Below are 18,586 nucleotides of genomic sequence, written 5' to 3' on the forward strand. Positions count from 1 at the left end.
TTTCATGTCTGTACTCTCTGTGTAGAGATTCTCTCTCTCTCTCTCTCTCTTTCTCTGTCTCTCTCCCTCTCTCTCCCCCCCTCTCTCTCTCTGTCTCTCTGTGTGGAGATTCTCTCTCTCTCTCTCTCTCCCTCTGTCTGTGTGGAGATTCTCTCTCTCTCTCTCTCTCTGTGTAGAGATTCTCTCTCTCTCTCTTTCTCTGTCTCTCTCCCTCTCTCTCCCCCTCTCTCCCTCTCTCTCTCTCTCTGTCTCTCTGTGTGGAGATTCTCTCTCTCTCTCTCTCTCTCTCCCTCTGTCTGTGTGGAGATTTCTCTCTCTCTCTCTCTCTCTCTCTGTGTGGAGATTCTCTCTCTCTCTCTCTCTCTCTCTCTCTCTCTCTCTCTCCCTCTCTCTCTCCCTCTCTCTCTCTCTCTGTGTGTGTGTGGAGATCCTGTGTTGCTTTGCGCTCCTGTGACTGGGTGAAAAACAGGAAGTGGGTGACAGTTGACATCTGCCTGGGGGATGCCTCTGGTTCTGCTCTGCTTTGTCCAGACTGGAGATAGAAAACTGCTGTCTGTGTGCACTGTGTTGCAGGCCAGGATGAGGGTTGTATTCATTAGGGCACACCGTAGCAACAGTGTTTCTTATTCGGCAAGTTCAGGCAGTCCGTCTGTTTCAGTCCTTTTTCTTCCATTTTGGTGACTGATGAATCCCTGCTGTTTTGCTCCGTGCAGTCAGGGCAGATCGAGGCCAAGCAGCGAGAGAAGTGGTGGAAAAATACAGTAATGTTACCCTAGCCTCTAATCTTCGAAATACATTTTGTTCTTTTTCAGAAGGTGCTGAAAAATACACTCTAGCCATTTTTTTGGGGGGGGGGTATGTTATCAAGCCTAAACACAATGTAAAGCATAGCCATTTGAAGAGTGTGTGTTAGTGTACATACTGTATGTACTCTCAGCATTACGTAAAGGAAGGCCCAAAGGCATACATCGTTAAGAACCCAGTTTACCTCTGCACTACAGTTTGAACCCAGTTTACCTCTGCACTACAGTTTGAACCCAGTTTACCTCTGCACTACAGTTTGAACCCAGTTTACCTCTGCACTACAGTTTGAACCCAGTTTACCTCTGCACTACAGTTTGAACCCAGTTTACCTCTGCACTACAGTTTGAACCCAGTTTACCTCTGCACTACAGTTTGAACCCAGTTACCTCTGCACTACATTAAGAACCCAGTTTACCTCTGCACTACAGTTTGAACCCAGTTTACCTCTGCACTACAGTTTGAACCCAGTTACCTCTGCACTACATTAAGAACCCAGTTTACCTCTGCACTACAGTTTGAACCCAGTTTACCTCTGCACTACATTAAGAACCCAGTTTACCTCTGCACTACAGTTTGAACCCAGTTTACCTCTGCACTACAGGTTTCAAGCAGTTAAGCAAAGAAGGATAAACAAATAATGAAATTGCCTTCCACCCCTACTTAAACATTATACTACAACAGCAGCAGTGTGTGTGTGTGTGTTTGTGTGTGTGTGTTTGTGTGTGTGTGTGTATTTGTGTGTGTTTGTGTGTGTGTGTGTGTGTGTGTGTGTGTGTTGTGTGTGTGTGTGTGTGTGTGTGTGTGTGTGTGTGTGTGTGTGTGTGTGTGTGTGTGTGTGTGTGTGTGTGTGTGTGTGTGTGTTTGTGCATGCATTTGTGTGTGTTTGGGATAATGTAAATACGGTATCAACAACAACATTTCATGTCTATAAATCTGGAAATTCATAAACTTACCTTTAGGGTCTCTATTCAATCCATATTGCGGAAGTTCACCGTGATTTAAACCGAATGCATTCTCGTCTCAATCGGAAATTACCTTTAAAACCTGTTGGGGCTCGGGGGCAGTATTGAGACATTTTGAAAAAAATATGTGCCCATTTTTAACTGCCTCCTACACCAACTCAGAAGCTAGGATATGCATATTATTAACACATTATTAACAAAACTCATATTGCAGGCAAAAACCTGTGAAAAATAGATTTAAAAAAATGTGAATTTTGTGACTGTACTATTTAGTGTCATTGTTTTATAGATACCATAGTGAGAAAGGATTCATTTCGCAACACCTACGGCTTCCACTAGATGTCAACGATCTTTATAAAGTTGTTTGAAGCGTCTATGATAAACAGAGAGCAAATTAGAATCCAAGGAAGTTGACATGTCATCACTTCCTTTTTTTGCGCCTGCGCATAAATCTGAGAAGCGTGAGTTTGTCATCATTGTTTATCTAGACATAGGATAGGTTGTGTGAAAATATTACTGATGTTTAACGTTAAAAATGGACCAAAAGATTAATGCTAAACAACATTTGACATGTTTGAACGAACATAAATAGATTATTTACTAGGTTTTTTAGCTTTTCGGCGTGATTTTACACTCCCCCCCACCACGTTTTGTGGGAGCATAATGAACGCTAAGTACTTGGTGTTATTTGGACATAAATTATGAACTTTGTCAAAAGAAACCACATTTGTTCCGGACCTGGGATGCCTTCCGGACCTGGGATGCCTGCCTTCTGATGGAGATAATCAAAGGTAAGGGGATATTTACAATGTTATTATCGATTTTAGATGATGCTAACTGTATAGCATAGCCTGTTGTTCTTAGCATAGCACCCCGTTTATTGCAAAATGTGATTTCCCAGTAAAGTTATTTTGAGATCTGGCCATTCGGTAGCAATTACGAGATGATAATATATTATTCTTTGAATGACAATATTATAATTTACCAATGTTTTCGAATAGTAATTTTGTTATGTTCACCGGAAGCATTTCAGAGAAGAAAAAATCTGAATTTCACGCTACTGTAAAATGCTGTTTTTGGATATAAATATGAACTTGATGGAATAAAAAATGCATGTATTGTATAACATAATGTCCTAGGAGTGTCATCTGATGGAGATTGACAAAGGTTAGTACATAATTCTAGCTGGTTTCTGCTTTTGGTGACGCCTGACCTTGAATTGAAAATGGATGTTTGTACTTTTGTGGCTATGTACTGTCCTAACATAATCTAACTTTATGCTTTTGCCGTAAAGCCTCTTTGAAAATCGAACAATGTGGTTAGATTAAGGAGATGTTTATCTTTTAAATTGTGTAAAATAGTTGATTGTTTGAGAAATTGAAATTATTAGATTTTTGATGTTTTGAATTTCCAGCCTTGTTAGCAATCCCGACTCGGGGTTCATTGCTAACCTGTAGCCCCAACAGGTTTTAAATGATGTACAGTAGTTCAATCTGTAACTCTAGGTTGCAATAAACATATTTAAATAACAACCTTTAATTTTAACTTATGACACAAACACGTAGCAAAAAAAGATGTCCTTGTTTATTTTGTAATTTTTTTTTCTTTCATCTTTTTTTCTTCTTCTTCATAAAAAAAAAGTCAAAACAAAAACAACGGTTACATCATCAGCCTAATCTCAGTTACCTAAATCGATACGTTTCTTTCTTGTGCTTCGATCCATCGAGGGAGAAAACATCATATAAAAAAATACTATACAGAGAAATAGAACTTTAAATAAAACACATTTCAAAAAATACACACTATCAATGCGTACATTAATTTGACCTTTTAAATGCATAGGGATGATCAGTGGTTGACTTAGACAGGAGACTCACCGGAGCTGAGTACCGGCACCTCAAAATGTTCTACTGCTTGAGTTCCTGTACTTCTTATAGAATATTAGCTCAAAAGTATTGTGGGGCTGCTGCACCTAAATATAAACAGTACAGGCACCCAAAATGAGTACCAGTCCCTATTTTATTCCAAGTCAAGCACTGGGGATGATCACATGTAAAACGCCTCAAAAGCTTGTTAAAGTCAAACCTTAAAGAAACCCATTTTTTTTGGCCACTTCATATTGCGTAGAAAAGCACTTGTCTTCCATCTCAAAATTTCATAATTTGTACATTAAGATACTTACGGTACATGTAATAATCTATTCTATTGAAGTGCTTTGAGAATGACCCTTTTAAAAGTTAGTATCCCCTTCGAGAAGAACCGGACCTGTTTTCCAAAGTCTTCCCAGTCCATATGATCTTACTCATTATGAACTGAAAAGCCAAAAACTGATCCTAGATCAGCAACACTGCTCTGAGATTTTATGAATACAGGCGCCAGAATTATGAAACTGCTCTGTGGATTTCTGGGTTAAGGACCTGGTCATCTGAGCTCATCTAACCACCTCAAGCAAAACATATGATTAACAATGGCCTTCCATTACCAGGGGCAGATTTTGTTTACATAAGAACTTATAGAGACACAGAACATAGAGAGAGAGAGAGAGACACAGAACATAGAGAGAGAGCAAGAGAGAACGAGAGAACGAGAGAGAGAAAGTGGAGAGTTCTGTGAACAGCAGGACCAGGCCAGTTTCGTGGGCAATAATACAAGCTTGAACAGAGAAGCTGGTTGTTCTTATGAGAATTCTTCAAAATCTCCAAGAACAATGAGTGCTTTGTACTTTATATACCCAACTGGTGCTTTCCAACACTGGGTATAAACGGAACTCTGGGTATAAACGGAACTCTGGGTATAAACGGGACTCTGGGTATGTAAACCCTATCCCCTAGAGTGCACTGTTTTTGACCAGGGCCCTTCAGGGCTCATAGCGCTCTGGTCATCAGTAGTGAACTACAGATGATTGCGAAAGAATTCACCCCTCTTGGCAATTTTCCTATTTTGCTGCCTTACAACCTGGAATTAAAATTGAAGAGTTTGTATCATTTGATTTACCCAACATGCCTACCACTTTGAAGATGCAAAATATTTTTTCTTGTGAAACAAACAAGAAATAAGACAAAAAAACTGAAAACTTGAGTGTGCATAACTATTCACCCCCCAAAGTCAATACTTTGTAGAGCCACCTTTTGTTGCGATTACATCTGCAAGTCTCTTGGGGTATGTCTCTATAAGCTTGGCACATCTAGCCACTGGGATTTTTGCCCATTCCTCAAGGCAAAACAGCTCCAGCTCCTTTAAGTTTGATGGGTTCCGCTGGTGTACAGCAATTTTTAAGTCATCCCACAGATTCTCAACTGGATTGAGGTCTGGGCTTTGACTAGGCCATACCAAGACATTTAAATGTTTCCCCTTAAACCACTCAAGTGTTGTATTAGCAGTATGCTTCGGGTCATTGTCCTGCTGGAAGATGAACCTCCATCCCAGTCTCAAATCTTTTGAAGACTGAAACAGGTTTCCCTCAAGATGTGATCGGTATTTACCACCATCCATCATTCCTTCAATTCTGACCAGTTTCCCAGTCCCTGCCGATGAAAAACATACCCATAGCATGATGCTGCTACCACCATGCTTCACTGTGGGGATGGTGTTCTCGGCGTGATGAGAGTTGTTGGATTTGCGCCAGACATAGCGTTTTCCTTGATGGCCAAAAAGCTCAATTTTAGTCTCATCTAACCCAAGTACCTTCTTCCATATGTTTGGGGAGTCTCCCACATGCCTTTTGGCGAACACCAAACGTGTTTGCTTATTTTTTTCGTTAAGCAATGGCTTTTTTTCTGGCCACTCTCCCGTAAAGCCCAGGTCTGTGGAGTGTACGGCTTAAAGTGGTCCTATGGACAGATACTCCAATCTCCGCTGTGGAGCTTTGCTGCTCCTTCAGGGTTATCTTTGGTCTCTTTGTTGCCGCTCTGATTAATGCCCTCCTTGCCTGGTCCGTGAGTTTTGGTGGGTGGCCCTCTCTTGGCAGGTTTGTTGTGGTGCAATATTTTTTCCATTATATAATATTGGATTTCATGGTGCTCTGTGGGATGTTCAAAGTTTGGTATATTTTTTTTATAACCCAACCCTGATCTGTTCTTCTCCACAACTTTGTTCCTGACCTGTTTGGAGAGCTCCTTGGTCTTCATGGTGCCGCTTGCTTGGTGGTGCCGCCTTGCTTAGTGGTGTTGCAGACTCTGGGGCCTTGCAGAACAGGTGTATGTATATATACTGAGATCATGTGACAGATCATGTGTCACTTAGATTGCACACAGGTGGACTTTATTTAACTAATTATGTGACTTCTGAAGGTAATAGGTTGCACCAGATCTTATTTAGGGGCTTCATAGGAAAGGGGGTGAATACATATGCACGCACCACTTTTCCGTTTTTTTATTTTTTATAATTTTTTGAAACAAGTTATTTTTTTCATTTCACTTCACCAATTTGGACTATTTTGTGTATGTCCATTACATGAAATCCAAATAAAAATCTATTGAAATTACAGGTTGTAATGCAACAAGATCGGAAAAATGCCAAGGGGGGTGAATACTTTTGCAAGGCACTGAATATCGGGAACAGGGTGCCATTTGGGATGCAAACCACGGGTGGGGACATCATTTTTTAATTTCTCCAAGAATCTTTATGCTTCCTGTCATTGGTAACTAACTGGCATTGCTAGCTAGACATGCTAGAAGGTCCATGTTATTTAATGTTTCTGGAACCGCCTCCTGAGTCAATTAATCTACCTAGGGGCTGACTAAACATCTCATATCAAGGTGCTACAACAGTAGCTATGTGTCTAATCTAGTTTGCTGCAGTGATGATGCACTACTGATAGGAACTCTTCTGGGGCTGCAGAAGGTTTCGGAGACTGGATGAAAACTGTATAAAAGCAGAGCATTTTCTACAGTAATACTGTATGATGATGGCACTGTGCTGTTCTTCATTTACAAAGCCTACAGAGACATGCTCTGCTTTGTTGTTCTTCATTTACAAAGCCTACAGAGACAGCACTGCATTGTTCTTCCTTGTTTGTGATTAATGAGTGTTTCGACCTTAATATCAAGCCCAGCAGCAGTGGGATTCTTCTTATATGATAAACGGAGTGACCCCTGCGACCCCTATGAATTACTTTTCTCTCTCAGCCTCATGGAAAAATGTGTCGAATAGCATGAGATGAGCTGTATAACAGCAACATACAAAAAAATCTCGGCCTCATAACCAATATTAATCGTAGTCATTGTTCATTGGTGCATTGGTTAATCATTTGTGTTGTTCTAATCTCTAAGGGCTATGACACAGGCTTCATAAGCCATTACTCGTTAGTACATTAGTACAATGGAACATAGCTAATTCATATCAAAACTATAATCAGGTTGTTGCTTTAGGTTGAAGTGGGGGTCAACTGAAAACAGGCCTCGGTGACCTCTGTGCTTTAACCTCTTTTAACAGCAAGGCTAAAAAGGCTGGGAGCTGTGCTGGACGAGGGGCTGGTGCTGCTATATTATGCCCAGGTTTAACTGGGAAGGTGAGTCTAAAATAGCCCCCGCTATTTTCCTCCCTGGGAAACATTTGCAATATTTGGCTGGTAAAAGTGGTAGAGTGGCAGTTTGGCTTCAGATCCATTCACAGCAGGCAGAGGACATCATGTGCCCTCCAATTCCAATATGGCAAATATGATAGATGCTACATAGTGTCAGGATAGAGGGGTAGAGGGATGGAGGGATGGAGGGGTAGAGGGATAGAGGGATAGAGGGGTAGAGGGATGGAGGGGTAGAGGGGTAGAGGGATGGGCGTGTAGAGGGGTAGAGGGGTGGAGGGATGGAGGGGTAGATAGAAGGGTGGAGAGGGATGTAGGGGTAGAGTGGTAGAGGGATGGAGGGATGGAAGCATGGAGGGATAGAAGGATAGAAGGATAGAGGGATGGAGGGATAGAGGGATAGAGGGATGGAGGGATGGAGGGATGGAGGGATGGAGGGGTAGACAGAAAGGAGGACATACCACAGAAAACATCAGTAGGATAAACAAAGACAACCTGGAAGTGGTATAATTCTAATGTTATGTCTCTGAGGCTTGAGGGAAGCTGTAAATCCATTTGGCCAAAATGGTGAAATATGAAAGAACATCAATCAATACACACAAATAAAAAATGATAACACTATACAAATACTCATCCTACCACTGACAGACCACAGTATGTCCATATTAAAGTATTTCATCCTACCACTGACAGACCACAGTATGTCCATATTAAAGTATTTCATCCTACCACTGACAGACCACAGTATGTCCATATTAAAGTATTTCATCCTACCACTGACAGACCACAGTATGTCCATATTAAAGTATTTCATCCTACCACTGACAGACCACAGTATGTCCATATTAAAGACTTGGCTGAAGGACCAAACACTTTAGTTTTTTTTTATCCCCATCACCAATAGCAGCAGGCTTTCTTCTTGTTGCATTGTCATCCTTCACCCTTTGTCCAAAGTGTGTGTGTCTGTGTGTGTGTTTGTGTGTGTCTGTGTGTGTCTGTGTCTGTGTGTGTCTGTGTCTGTGTGTGTCTGTGTGTGTCTGTCCGTGTGTGTGTGTGTGTGTGTGTGTGTGTGTGTGTGTGTGTGTTTGTGTGCGTGTCTGTTTGTGTCTGTGAGTGTGTGTGTGTGTGTCTGTGAGTGTGTGTGTGTGTGTCTGTGAGTGTGTGTGTGTATGTTTGTGTCTGTGTGTGTGTGTGTGTGTGTGTGTGTATGTTTGTGTGTGTTTGTGTGTGTCTGTGTGTGTCTGTGTGTGTCTGTGTCTGTGTGTGTCTGTGTGTGTCTGTCCGTGTGTGTGTGTGTGTGTGTGTCTGTTTGTATGTGTGTGTCTGTTTGGGTGTGTGTTTGTGTGGGTGTGTCTGTTTGTGTCTGTGAGTGTGTGTTTGTGTCTGTGAGTGTGTGTGTGTGTGTGTGTCTGTGAGTGTGTGTGTGTCTGTGAGTGTGTGTGTGTGTATGTTTGTGTCTGTGTGTGTGTGTGTGTGTGAGTGTGTGTGTGTGTGTCTGTGAGTGTGTGTGTATGTTTGTGTCTGTGTGTCTGTGAGTGTGTGTGTGTGTGTCTGTGTCTGTGTGTGTGTGTGTGTGTGTGTGTGTGTGTGTGTGTGTGTGTGTGTGTGTGTGTGTGTGTGTGTGTGTGTGTGTGTGTGTGTGTGCGTGTGTGTGTGTCTGTTTGTGTGTATGTGTCTGTGTGTGTGTTTCCATATGTATGTGTGGTTGCTATTCCAGGCCAAATGGCTTCTGCTTTTCGATGAGTCATACAAAATGAAAAAAATTTCAGGCTACACTGAGTGGACAACACTTTAGGAACACCTGCTCTTTCCATGACATAGACTGACCAGGTGAATCCAGGTGAAAGCTATGATCCCTTATTGATGTCACCTGTTAAATCCACTTCAATCAGTGTAGATGAAGGTGAGGAGACAGGATAAAGAAGGATTTTTAAGCCTTGAGACAATTGAGACATGGATTGTGTATGTGTGCCATTCAGAGGGTGAATGGGCAAGACAACAGATTTAAGTTAATTTGAACGGGGTATGGTGTTAGGTACCAGGCACACTCATTTGTGTCAAGAACTGCAATGCTGCTGGGTTTTTCATGCTCAACAGTTTATTGTGTGTATCAAGAATGGTCCACCACCCAAAAAACATTCAGCCAACCTGACACAACAGTGGGAAGCATATAGGCTCCCGAGTGGCGCAGAGTACAAGAGGCGTCACTACAGTCCCTGGTTCGATTCCAGGCTATATCACATCCGGCCGTGATTGGGAGTCCCATAGGGCTGCGTGCAAGTGGCCCAGCGTCTGCCGGAGTAGCGCGTCATTGTAAATCAAAATTTGTTCTTAACTGACTTGCCTAGTTAAATAAAGGTTACATTTTTTTTTTTAAACTATTGGAGTCAACATGGGCCAGCATCCCTGTGGAACGCTTTCGACACCTTGTACTGTCCATGCCCTGACAAATTGAGTCTGTTCTTAGGGCAAAAATGGGGGGAGTGAAACTCGATATTAGTAAGGTGTTCTTAATGTTTTGGTAAATTGCTTCTTCTATTTTTGTAAGAGGTTGACACTGGCAGAATGGCAACACATGAAACACAAGACTTTTGGGAAAAATGCATCTGTAAAAAAGTCTTCTTTTTTTTTTTTACCATGGTAGGTGGGGCTGAAGACACTTCTCAGTGTTTGAGAGTTCTGGGAATCTGTAAGGATTTCATTTTGTTATTGAGTCCAGTGGCCACGAACAGTGTCTTTGGCTCTGAGCCTGTTTCACTGAGCCTGTTTCTCTGAGCCTGTTTCACTGAGCCTGTTTCTCTGAGCCTGTTGCTCTGAGCCTGTTTCACTGAGCCTGTTTCTCTGAGCCTGTTTCTCTGAGCCTGTTTCTCTGAGCCTGTTTCTCTGAGTCTGTTTCACTGAGCCTGTTTCACTGAGCCTGTTTCACTGAGCCTGTTTCTCTGAGCCTGTAGTCACAGGTCTATAGTACTGGTCTGTGTCATTAGTCACAGGTCTATAGTACTGGTCTGTGTCATTAGTCACCGGTCTGTGTCATTAGTCACAGGTCTGTAGTACTGGTCTGTGTCTTTAGTCACAGGTCTGTAGTACTGGTCTGTGTCATTAGTCACAGGTCTGTAGTACTGGTCTGTGTCTTTAGTCACAGGTCTGTAGTACTGGTCTGTGTCATTAGTCACAGGTCTATAGTACTGGTCTGTGTCATTAGTCACCGGTCTGTGTCATTAGTCACAGGTCTATAGTACTGGTCTGTGTCATTAGTCACAGGTCCATTGCGCTGGTTTGTGGCTCCTGTCTGTAGTTCATTCAGCATTTCAGTCTGTGGCTTGGTGTGTCCATGGTACTGGACTGTGGCTGTGTCTGTAGTTCACATCTCCAAAGAGGTCCATTGTTCTGCGTGTGTCTGTAGGTTCACAGACTGTTCCATGGTAAAGGTCTGTGGCTTGGTGTGTCTGTGCTGTCTGTCTGTAATCAAAGGTCCATTGCTCGGGTGGTGGTGGTGGTATAATGATGTTGTTCCCTACTGTTGGACTGCAGTGCAGAGATGAGAAGTCCTTGGTCCTGGTCCAGACAGTCCTGTTCATGGTGCAGTTGCTGGGCCAGAGGGTTCCTACTGATCACCAGCTCCAGCTTGTCCCCAGCCTCGGTGATCAGGGGCACAGCCAGGCAGCAGTCGAAGTCTCTGGTACGCACGTGGTTCACCTACAGCACAAGGGGAAAGAAAGACATTAATGACAAAAGCAAAAATAGGTTTTTAGATTTTTTTTTTGCAAATGAATTAAAAAATGTTTTACATAATTATTCAGACTCTTCGCTATGAGACTCGAAATTGAGCTCAGGTGCATCCTGTTTCCATTGATCATCCTTGAGATGTTTCTACAACTTGATTGGAGTCCACCGTGGTAAGAACACAGTGGCCTTCATAATTCTTAAATGGAAGAAGTTTGGAACCGCCAAGACTCATCCTAGAGCTGTCCGCCCGGCCAAACTGAGCAATCGGGGAGAAGGGAATTGGCCAAGGAGGTGACCAAGAACCCGATGGTCACTCTGACAGAGCTCCAGAGTTCCTCTGTGGAGATGGGAGAACCTTCCAGAAAGACAACCATCTCTGCAGCACTCCACCAATCAGGCCTTTGTGGTAGAGTGACCAGACGGAAGCCACTCCTCAGTAAAAGGCACATGACAGCCCGCTTGGAGTTTCCCAAAAGGCACCTAAAGGACTCTCAGACCATGAGAAACAAGATTCTCAGGTCTGATGAAACCAAGATTGGACTCTTTGGCCTGAATGCCAAGTGACACATCTGGAGGAAAACAGGCACCATCACTACAGTAAAGCATGGTGGTGGTAGCATCATGCTGTGGGAATGTTTTTCCAGCGGCAGGGACTGGTAGACTGGTCAGGAGTGAGGTGAAAGGCGAATGGAACAAAGTACAGAGAGATCCTTGATGAAAACCTGCTCCAGAGCACTCAGGACCTCAGACTGGGGCGAAGGTTCACCTTCCAACAGGACAACGACCCTAAACACACAGCCAAGACAATGTAGGAGTGGCTTCAGGACAAGCCTGGACTTAAACCCGATCTAACATCTCTGGAGAGACCTGAAAATAACGGTGCAGCAACGCTCCCCATCCAACCTGACAGAGCTTGAGAAGCTCTGCAGAGAATAAACTCCCCAAATACAGATTTACCAATGTTGTAGTGTCATACTCAAGCCACGAGGCTGTAATCACTGACAAAGGTGCTTCAACAAAGTACTGAGTAAAGGATCTGAATACTTATGGAAATGTCATAGTAATGTGCACTGTCCCTGGATAAAAATAATACATATATATATATATATATATATATATATATATATATATATATATATATATATATATACACTGCTCCAAAAATAAAGGGAACACTTAAACAACACAATGTAACTCCAAGTCAATCACACTTCTGTGAAATCAAACTGTCCACTTAGGAAGCAACACTGATTGACAATACATTTCACATGCTGTTGTGCAAATGGAATAGACAACAGGTGGAAATTATAGGCAATTAGCAAGACACCCCCAATAAAGGAGTGGTTCTGCAGGTGGGGACCACAGACCACTTCTCAGTTCCTATGCTTCCTGGCTGATGTTTTGGTCACTTTTGAATGCTGGCGGTGCTTTCACTCTAGTGGTAGCATGAGACGGAGTCTACAACCCACACAAGTGGCTCAGGTAGTGCAGCTCATCCAGGATGGCACATCAATGCGAGCTGTGGCAAGAAGGTTTGCTGTGTCTGTCAGCGTAGTGTCCAGAGCATGGAGGCGCTACCAGGAGACAAGCCAGTACATCAGGAGACGTGGAGGAGGCCGTAGGAGGGCAACAACCCAGCAGCAGGACCGCTACCTCCGCCTTTGTGCAAGGAGGAGCAGGAGAAGCACTGCCAGAGCCCTGCAAAATGACCTCCAGCAGGCCACAAATGTGCATGTGTCTGCTCAAACGGTCAGAAACAGACTCCATGAGGGTGGTATGAGGGCCCGACGTCCACAGGTGGGGGTTGTGCTTACAGCCGAACACCGTGCAGGACGTTTGGCATTTGCCAGAGAACACCAAGATTGCCAAATTCGCCACTGGCGCCATGTGCTCTTCACAGATGAAAGCAGGTTCACACTGAGCACGTGACAGAGTCTGGAGACGCCGTGGAGAACGTTCTGCTGCCTGCAACATCCTCCAGCATGACCAGTTTGGCGGTGGGTCAGTCATGGTGTGGGGTGGCATTTCTTTGGGTGGCCGCACAGCCCTCCATGTGCTCGCCAGAGGTAGCCTGACTGCCATTAGGTACCGAGATGAGATCCTCAGACCCCTTGTGTGACCATATGCTGGTGCGGTTGGCCCTGGGTTCCTCCTAATGCAAGACAATGCTAGACCTCATGTGGCTGGAGTGTGTCAGCAGTTCCTGCAAGAGGAAGGCATTGATGCTATGGACTGGCCCGCCCGTTCCCCAGACCTGAATCCAATTGAGCACATCTGGGACATCATGTCTCGCTCCATCCACCAACATCACGTTGCACCACAGACAGTCCAGGAGTTGGCGGATAATTTAGTCCAGGTCTGGGAGGAGATCCCTCAGGAGACCATCCACCACCTCATCAGGAACATGCCCAGGCATGGTAGGGAGGTCATACAGGCACGTGGAGGCCACACACACTACTGAGCCTCATTTTGACTTGTTATAAGGACATTACATCAAAGTTGGATCAGCCTGTAGTGTGGTTTTCCACTTTAATTTTGAGTGTGACTCCAAATCCAGACCTCCATGGGTTGATAAATTGGATTTCCATTGATTATTTTTGTGTGATTTTGTTGTCAGCACATTCAACTATGTAAAGAAAAAGTATTTAATAAGATTATTTCTTTCATTCAGATCTAGGATGTGTTGTTTAAGTGTTCCCTTTATTTTTTTGAGCAGTATACATTTCGCAAGAAAATCTAAAAACCTGTTTTTGCTTTGTCATTATGGGGTACTTTGTGTAGATTGAACAATTTAATCAATTTTAGAATAAGGCTGTAACGTAACAAAATGTGGAAAAAGTCAATGGGGTCTGAATACTTTTTTTTTATGCACTGAGGACAACAAACGGCATCCATATTGGTAAGTTGACAGATTTCAGGCGTCTGACGACTTCCTAATATGGATTCCGTACACGCGTTTTCTATTACTGCACATTTGTCACAGACAGATTCTAGAACATTGCAATCAAGGACTGGTGTATTGGAATAAACACCACTGCAGTCAATAGCAGCCTTATAATAACTCTTATTTCTGCTCTAACCACATAAGTGTGTGGTATTGAGTCTGATTCATATTATAGAGCCAAGCCAAGCCAAGCCAAGCCAAGCCAAGCCAAGCCAAACTGTACTGGGCTGGCCTGGTTACACATCTACTGTACCGTAGTGGCTGGAACTAGACTGGAAAGACAATGTGAAAATTAAACATCAGAGCCAGCCACAGTAGGATTTATGTTTGGCTGTGAAGTGTGGATCGGGCCTTGGAAGACAGCTAGGGAACTGGGATCTAGAAGCTAGAGGTTCTGGCAGATCTGCTGCGTGTGCGTTTTGAACTTTATTTTTTTCTAATGATCTTGGCAGAGTGCGTACCTGTTGAATGTGAGTTTTTATAGTAAGTAGTTGTGGTTTCTGTATTTACCCTGAATAAGTGGACTTTATTCAACTGTGGTTTTGCCTTAATCAGAACCACAATCATTATTCTATTCTAGTCTAAAAATGTCCTTCTTATTTTCTCGTTCTTTTCTTCTTGTGGCGGTAAAACGGTAGGTAATATAATGACAGTACTATACGAGAAGATATTCCCACCAGTGTGGTTGTTATTGAACTAAACCTCATGCCATCTCCCAGTGGCCACAACCTATCCTGTCCCACCATGTGTTCTCTGGTCACATTCTATCCTGTCCCACCATGTGTTCTCTGGTCACATTCTATCCTGTCCCACCATGTGTTCTCTGGTCACATTCTATCCTGTCCCACCATGTTTTCTCTGGTCACATTCTATCCTGTCCCACCATGTTTTCTCTGGTCACAACCCTATCCTGTCCCACCATGTGTTCTCTGGTCACATTCTATCCTGTCCCACCATGTGTTCTCTGGTCATAACCTATCCTGTCCCACCATGTGTTCTCTGGTCACAATCTATCCTGTCCCACCATGTGTTCTCTGGTCACAATCTATCCTGTCCCACCATGTGTTCTCTGGTCACATTCTATCCTGTCCCACCATGTGTTCTCTGGTCACATTCTATCCTGTCCCACCATGTGTTCTCTGGTCACATTCTATCCTGTCCCACCATGTGTTCTCTGGTCACATTCTATCCTGTCCCACCATGTTTTCTCTGGTCACAACTCTATCCTGTCCCACCATGTGTTCTCTGGTCACATCCTATCCTGTCCCACCATGTTTTCTCTGGTCACAATCTATCCTGTCCCACCATGTTTTCTCTGGTCACATTCTATCCTGTCCCACCATGTGTTCTCTGGTCACAACCCTATCCTGTCCCACCATGTGTTCTCTGGTCACATTCTATCCTGTCCCACCATGTTTTCTCTGGTCACATTCTATCCTGTCCCACCATGTGTTCTCTGGTCACAACCTATCCTGTCCCACCATGTGTTCTCTGGTCACAACCCTATCCTGTCCCACCATGTTTTCTCTGGTCACAACCCTATCCTGTCCCACCATGTTTTCTCTGGTCATAACCCTATCCTGTCCCACCATGTGTTCTCTGGTCACATTCTATCCTGTCCCACCATGTGTTCTCTGGTCACAATCTATCCTGTCCCACCATGTTTTCTCTGGTCACAATTCTATCCTGTCCCACCATGTTTTCTCTGGTCACAACCCTATCCTGTCCCACCATGTTTTCTCTGGCCACAACCTATCCTGTCCCACCATGTTTTCTCTGGCATAATTGTTAATAGGCTGATCATTATATTCACTTGACAGCGGTCTTTAATCAGTGCCAGATTTTGCACAGTTTGCAGGAGAGAGAGTGGGATGGAGGGCCCTACTCGATAGGCTAGCTAAAATAAATCACAGTAAACTAACACAGAGACATTATCATTAGATCCTGAAACCGCTGGTTCCATGCTGCGTGCGTGTGTGTGTGTGTGTGTGTAATAATATAATACATGCCACTTAGCAGATGTTTTTATCCATTTTATCCAAGTAAAGGAATCATTCCACTATCCTGGTGTTGCCATGCTCTACCAACGGAGTTACAGAAGCGTGTGTGTGTGTGTGTGTGTGTGTGTGTGTGTGTGTGTGTGTGTGTGTGTGTGTGTGTGTGTGTGAGGGGGTGTATGTATGTGTGTGATGTCACAAAATAAAACTTATCGGTGTTACATCTGCTCCTGCCACGCCCTCTACTGCTCATCCGGTGTCTCCTTGACCTGCCGCCACTCCCCCAGTGCTCTTTCCCTCTGTGTGTGTGTGTGTGTGTGTGTGTGTGTGTGTGTGTGTGTGTGTGTGTGTGTGTGTGTGTGTTATGTGAGTGGAGACAGGTGTGCTGGAGTCAGAGCAGATCCCCACCAGCTGCAACCTGTTCCATAATAAAAACCTCTACAAATACTCAGCCCTGCCACTTCCACGCTGCCAGATTGTAAACTCTGCTCAGTCAGTCTATGTTTCTAGCCGTTTGTTCCTGTTTAGATCCTATTGTCCTGTTGTGCCTGTTTTCCTCTCCGCGTCAGGCAAGGGAAAGTTCTGCCCTCTCTGACTCTGGTCCGTGTCTCCAGTCATACATCTCGTCAGTCCTGCTACTCTGTCCTGGATCCCCACCTTTACGGCTCCCTTCGATTCCCCTCTGGATCTGCTTACCCTGTCCCAACACCTCTCGCTCCAGCCTCAGCCTCCTCACCAGGTTTCCTGCAAACCGCCTGAGCTTCCCCTGGCCTCCCCTCAATCCCCCCCCCCACGTGTTTCAATAAATACCTTGGTTACCTCATCCTGGTCTCCTCATCTGAGTCTGCTCTTGGGTTCACCTGTTCCGCTCTGCGTCACACTCGGCAGAGTCACATTTAAACTCTGTACAACCTTAGCGTGATAAAAGGGCCTTTGTCTTTGACTTCCTCTCCACCCCTTACCTACCTACCTATCTATCTCACAGCAGTTTATATTTAACCTGCTGGCTGGGTGTCAGGCATGAACAAACACTACTTATATGGAACAGAGTAAATAGGCATTTCAACATCATAGCTTCAGACGGTGGTAACTTGTGTGATGGACCCGGGCTGGAATGATCAAACACTACTTACAGATACTAGCACTGACAGGGTTCTCTCTGTCTCTCTCTGTCTCTCACTCCTCTGCCTCTCACCCCTCTGTCTCTCTCTGTTTCTCACTCCTCTGCCTCTCCCTCCTCTGCCTCTCTCTGTCTCTCACTCCTCTGCCTCTCACTCCTCTGCCTCTCTCTGTCTCTCACTCCTCTGCCTCTCACCCCTCTGTCTCTCTGTCTCTCACTCCTCTGCCTCTCTCTGTCTCTCACTCCTCTGCCTCTCACCCCTCTGTCTCTCTCTGTCTCTCACTCCTCTGCCTCTCCCTCCTCTGCCTCTCTCTGTCTCTCACTCCTCTGCCTCTCCCTCCTCTGCTTCTCACTCCTCTGTCTCTCACTCCTCTGTCTCTCACTCCTCTGCCTCTCTCTGTCTCTCACTCCTCTGCCTCTCACTCCTCTGCCTCTCTCTGTCTCTCACTCCTCTGCCTCTCCCTCCTCTGCCTCTCTCTGTCTCTCACTCCTCTGCCTCTCTCTGTCTCTCACTCCTCTGCCTCTCCCTCCTCTGCTCTCTCTGCCTCTCACTCCTCGGCCTCTCCCTCCTCTGCCTCTTACTCCTCTGCCTCTCACTCCTCTGCCTCTCACTCCTCTGCCTCTCTCTCTCTAAGCAGGCAGGCAGGCAGGCAGGCAGGCAGGCAGGCAGGCAGGCAGGCAGGCAGGCAGGCAGGCAGGCAGGCAGGCATTCAGATACAAGTTGGGTGAGTAGGTACAGGCTGGGGGGGTAGGTAGAGGCTGGGGAGGGTAGGTACAGGCTGGGGGGGGTAGGTAGAGGCTGGGGGGGTAGGTAGAGGCTGGGGGGGTAGGTAGAGTCTAGGGGGTAGGTAGAGGCTGGGGAGGGTAGGTACAGGCTGGGGGGTAGGTAGAGGCTGGGGAGGGTAGGTAGAGGCTGGGGAGGGTAGCTAGAGGCTTGGGGGGGTAGGTAGAGGCTGGGGGAGGGGGTAGGTACAGGGTACAGGCTGGGGGAGGGGGTAGGTAGAGGGGGTAGGTAGAGGCTGGGGGAGGGGGTAGGTAGGTAGGTAGAGGCTGGGGGAGGGGGTAGGTAGAGGGGGTAGGTAGAGGGGGTAGGTAGAGGCTGGGGGAGGGGGTAGGTAGGTACAGGCTGGGGGAGGGGGTAGGTAGAGGGGGTAGGTAGAGGGGTAGGTACAGGGGTAGGTAGAGGGGGTAGGTAGAGGGGGTAGGTAGAGGGTACAGGCTGGGGAGGGGGTAGGTAGAGGGTACAGGCTGGGGGAGGGGGTAGGTAGAGGGGGTAGGTAGAGGGGGTAGGTAGAGGGGGTAGGTAGAGGGGGTAGGTAGAGGGTACAGGCTGGGGGAGGGGGTAGGTAGAGGGAGAGTGATCACCTGGAGGATCCTGTCATATGGTTTCAGGCCTGCGCGGTCTGCTGGGCCCTCCGGACGGATCATGTTGACATAAACACCTTTCTCCAGGAACCCGTCGGAGACGCTGAAGCCGAAGTCATCGCTCTCTGGATCCTTCATCACCGTCAC

At 45.3% G+C, this 18,586-nt stretch overlaps 1 protein-coding gene across 2 annotated transcripts in view; it reads right to left on the reverse strand.

Annotated features, from left to right (window-relative positions):
• Positions 1-8,921: 8,921 nt before the first annotated feature.
• LOC106566197 (glutamate receptor-interacting protein 2) overlaps positions 8,922-18,586 on the reverse strand; it is a 173,995-nt gene continuing 164,330 nt past the window's right edge. For both annotated transcript variants that reach the window (XM_045691958.1, XM_045691957.1), the window contains exons 23-24: positions 18,440-18,586; positions 8,922-10,983 (exon numbers count right to left, since the gene is read on the reverse strand). In XM_045691958.1, coding sequence (XP_045547914.1) covers positions 10,753-10,983; positions 18,440-18,586 — 378 coding nt within the window. In that variant the 3' untranslated portion in view covers positions 8,922-10,752. The remainder of the gene's footprint in view (positions 10,984-18,439) is intronic.

Source organism: Salmo salar, chromosome ssa12, assembly GCF_905237065.1.
Source record: "Salmo salar chromosome ssa12, Ssal_v3.1, whole genome shotgun sequence".
In the NCBI taxonomy this organism is placed as follows: domain Eukaryota; kingdom Metazoa; phylum Chordata; class Actinopteri; order Salmoniformes; family Salmonidae; genus Salmo; species Salmo salar.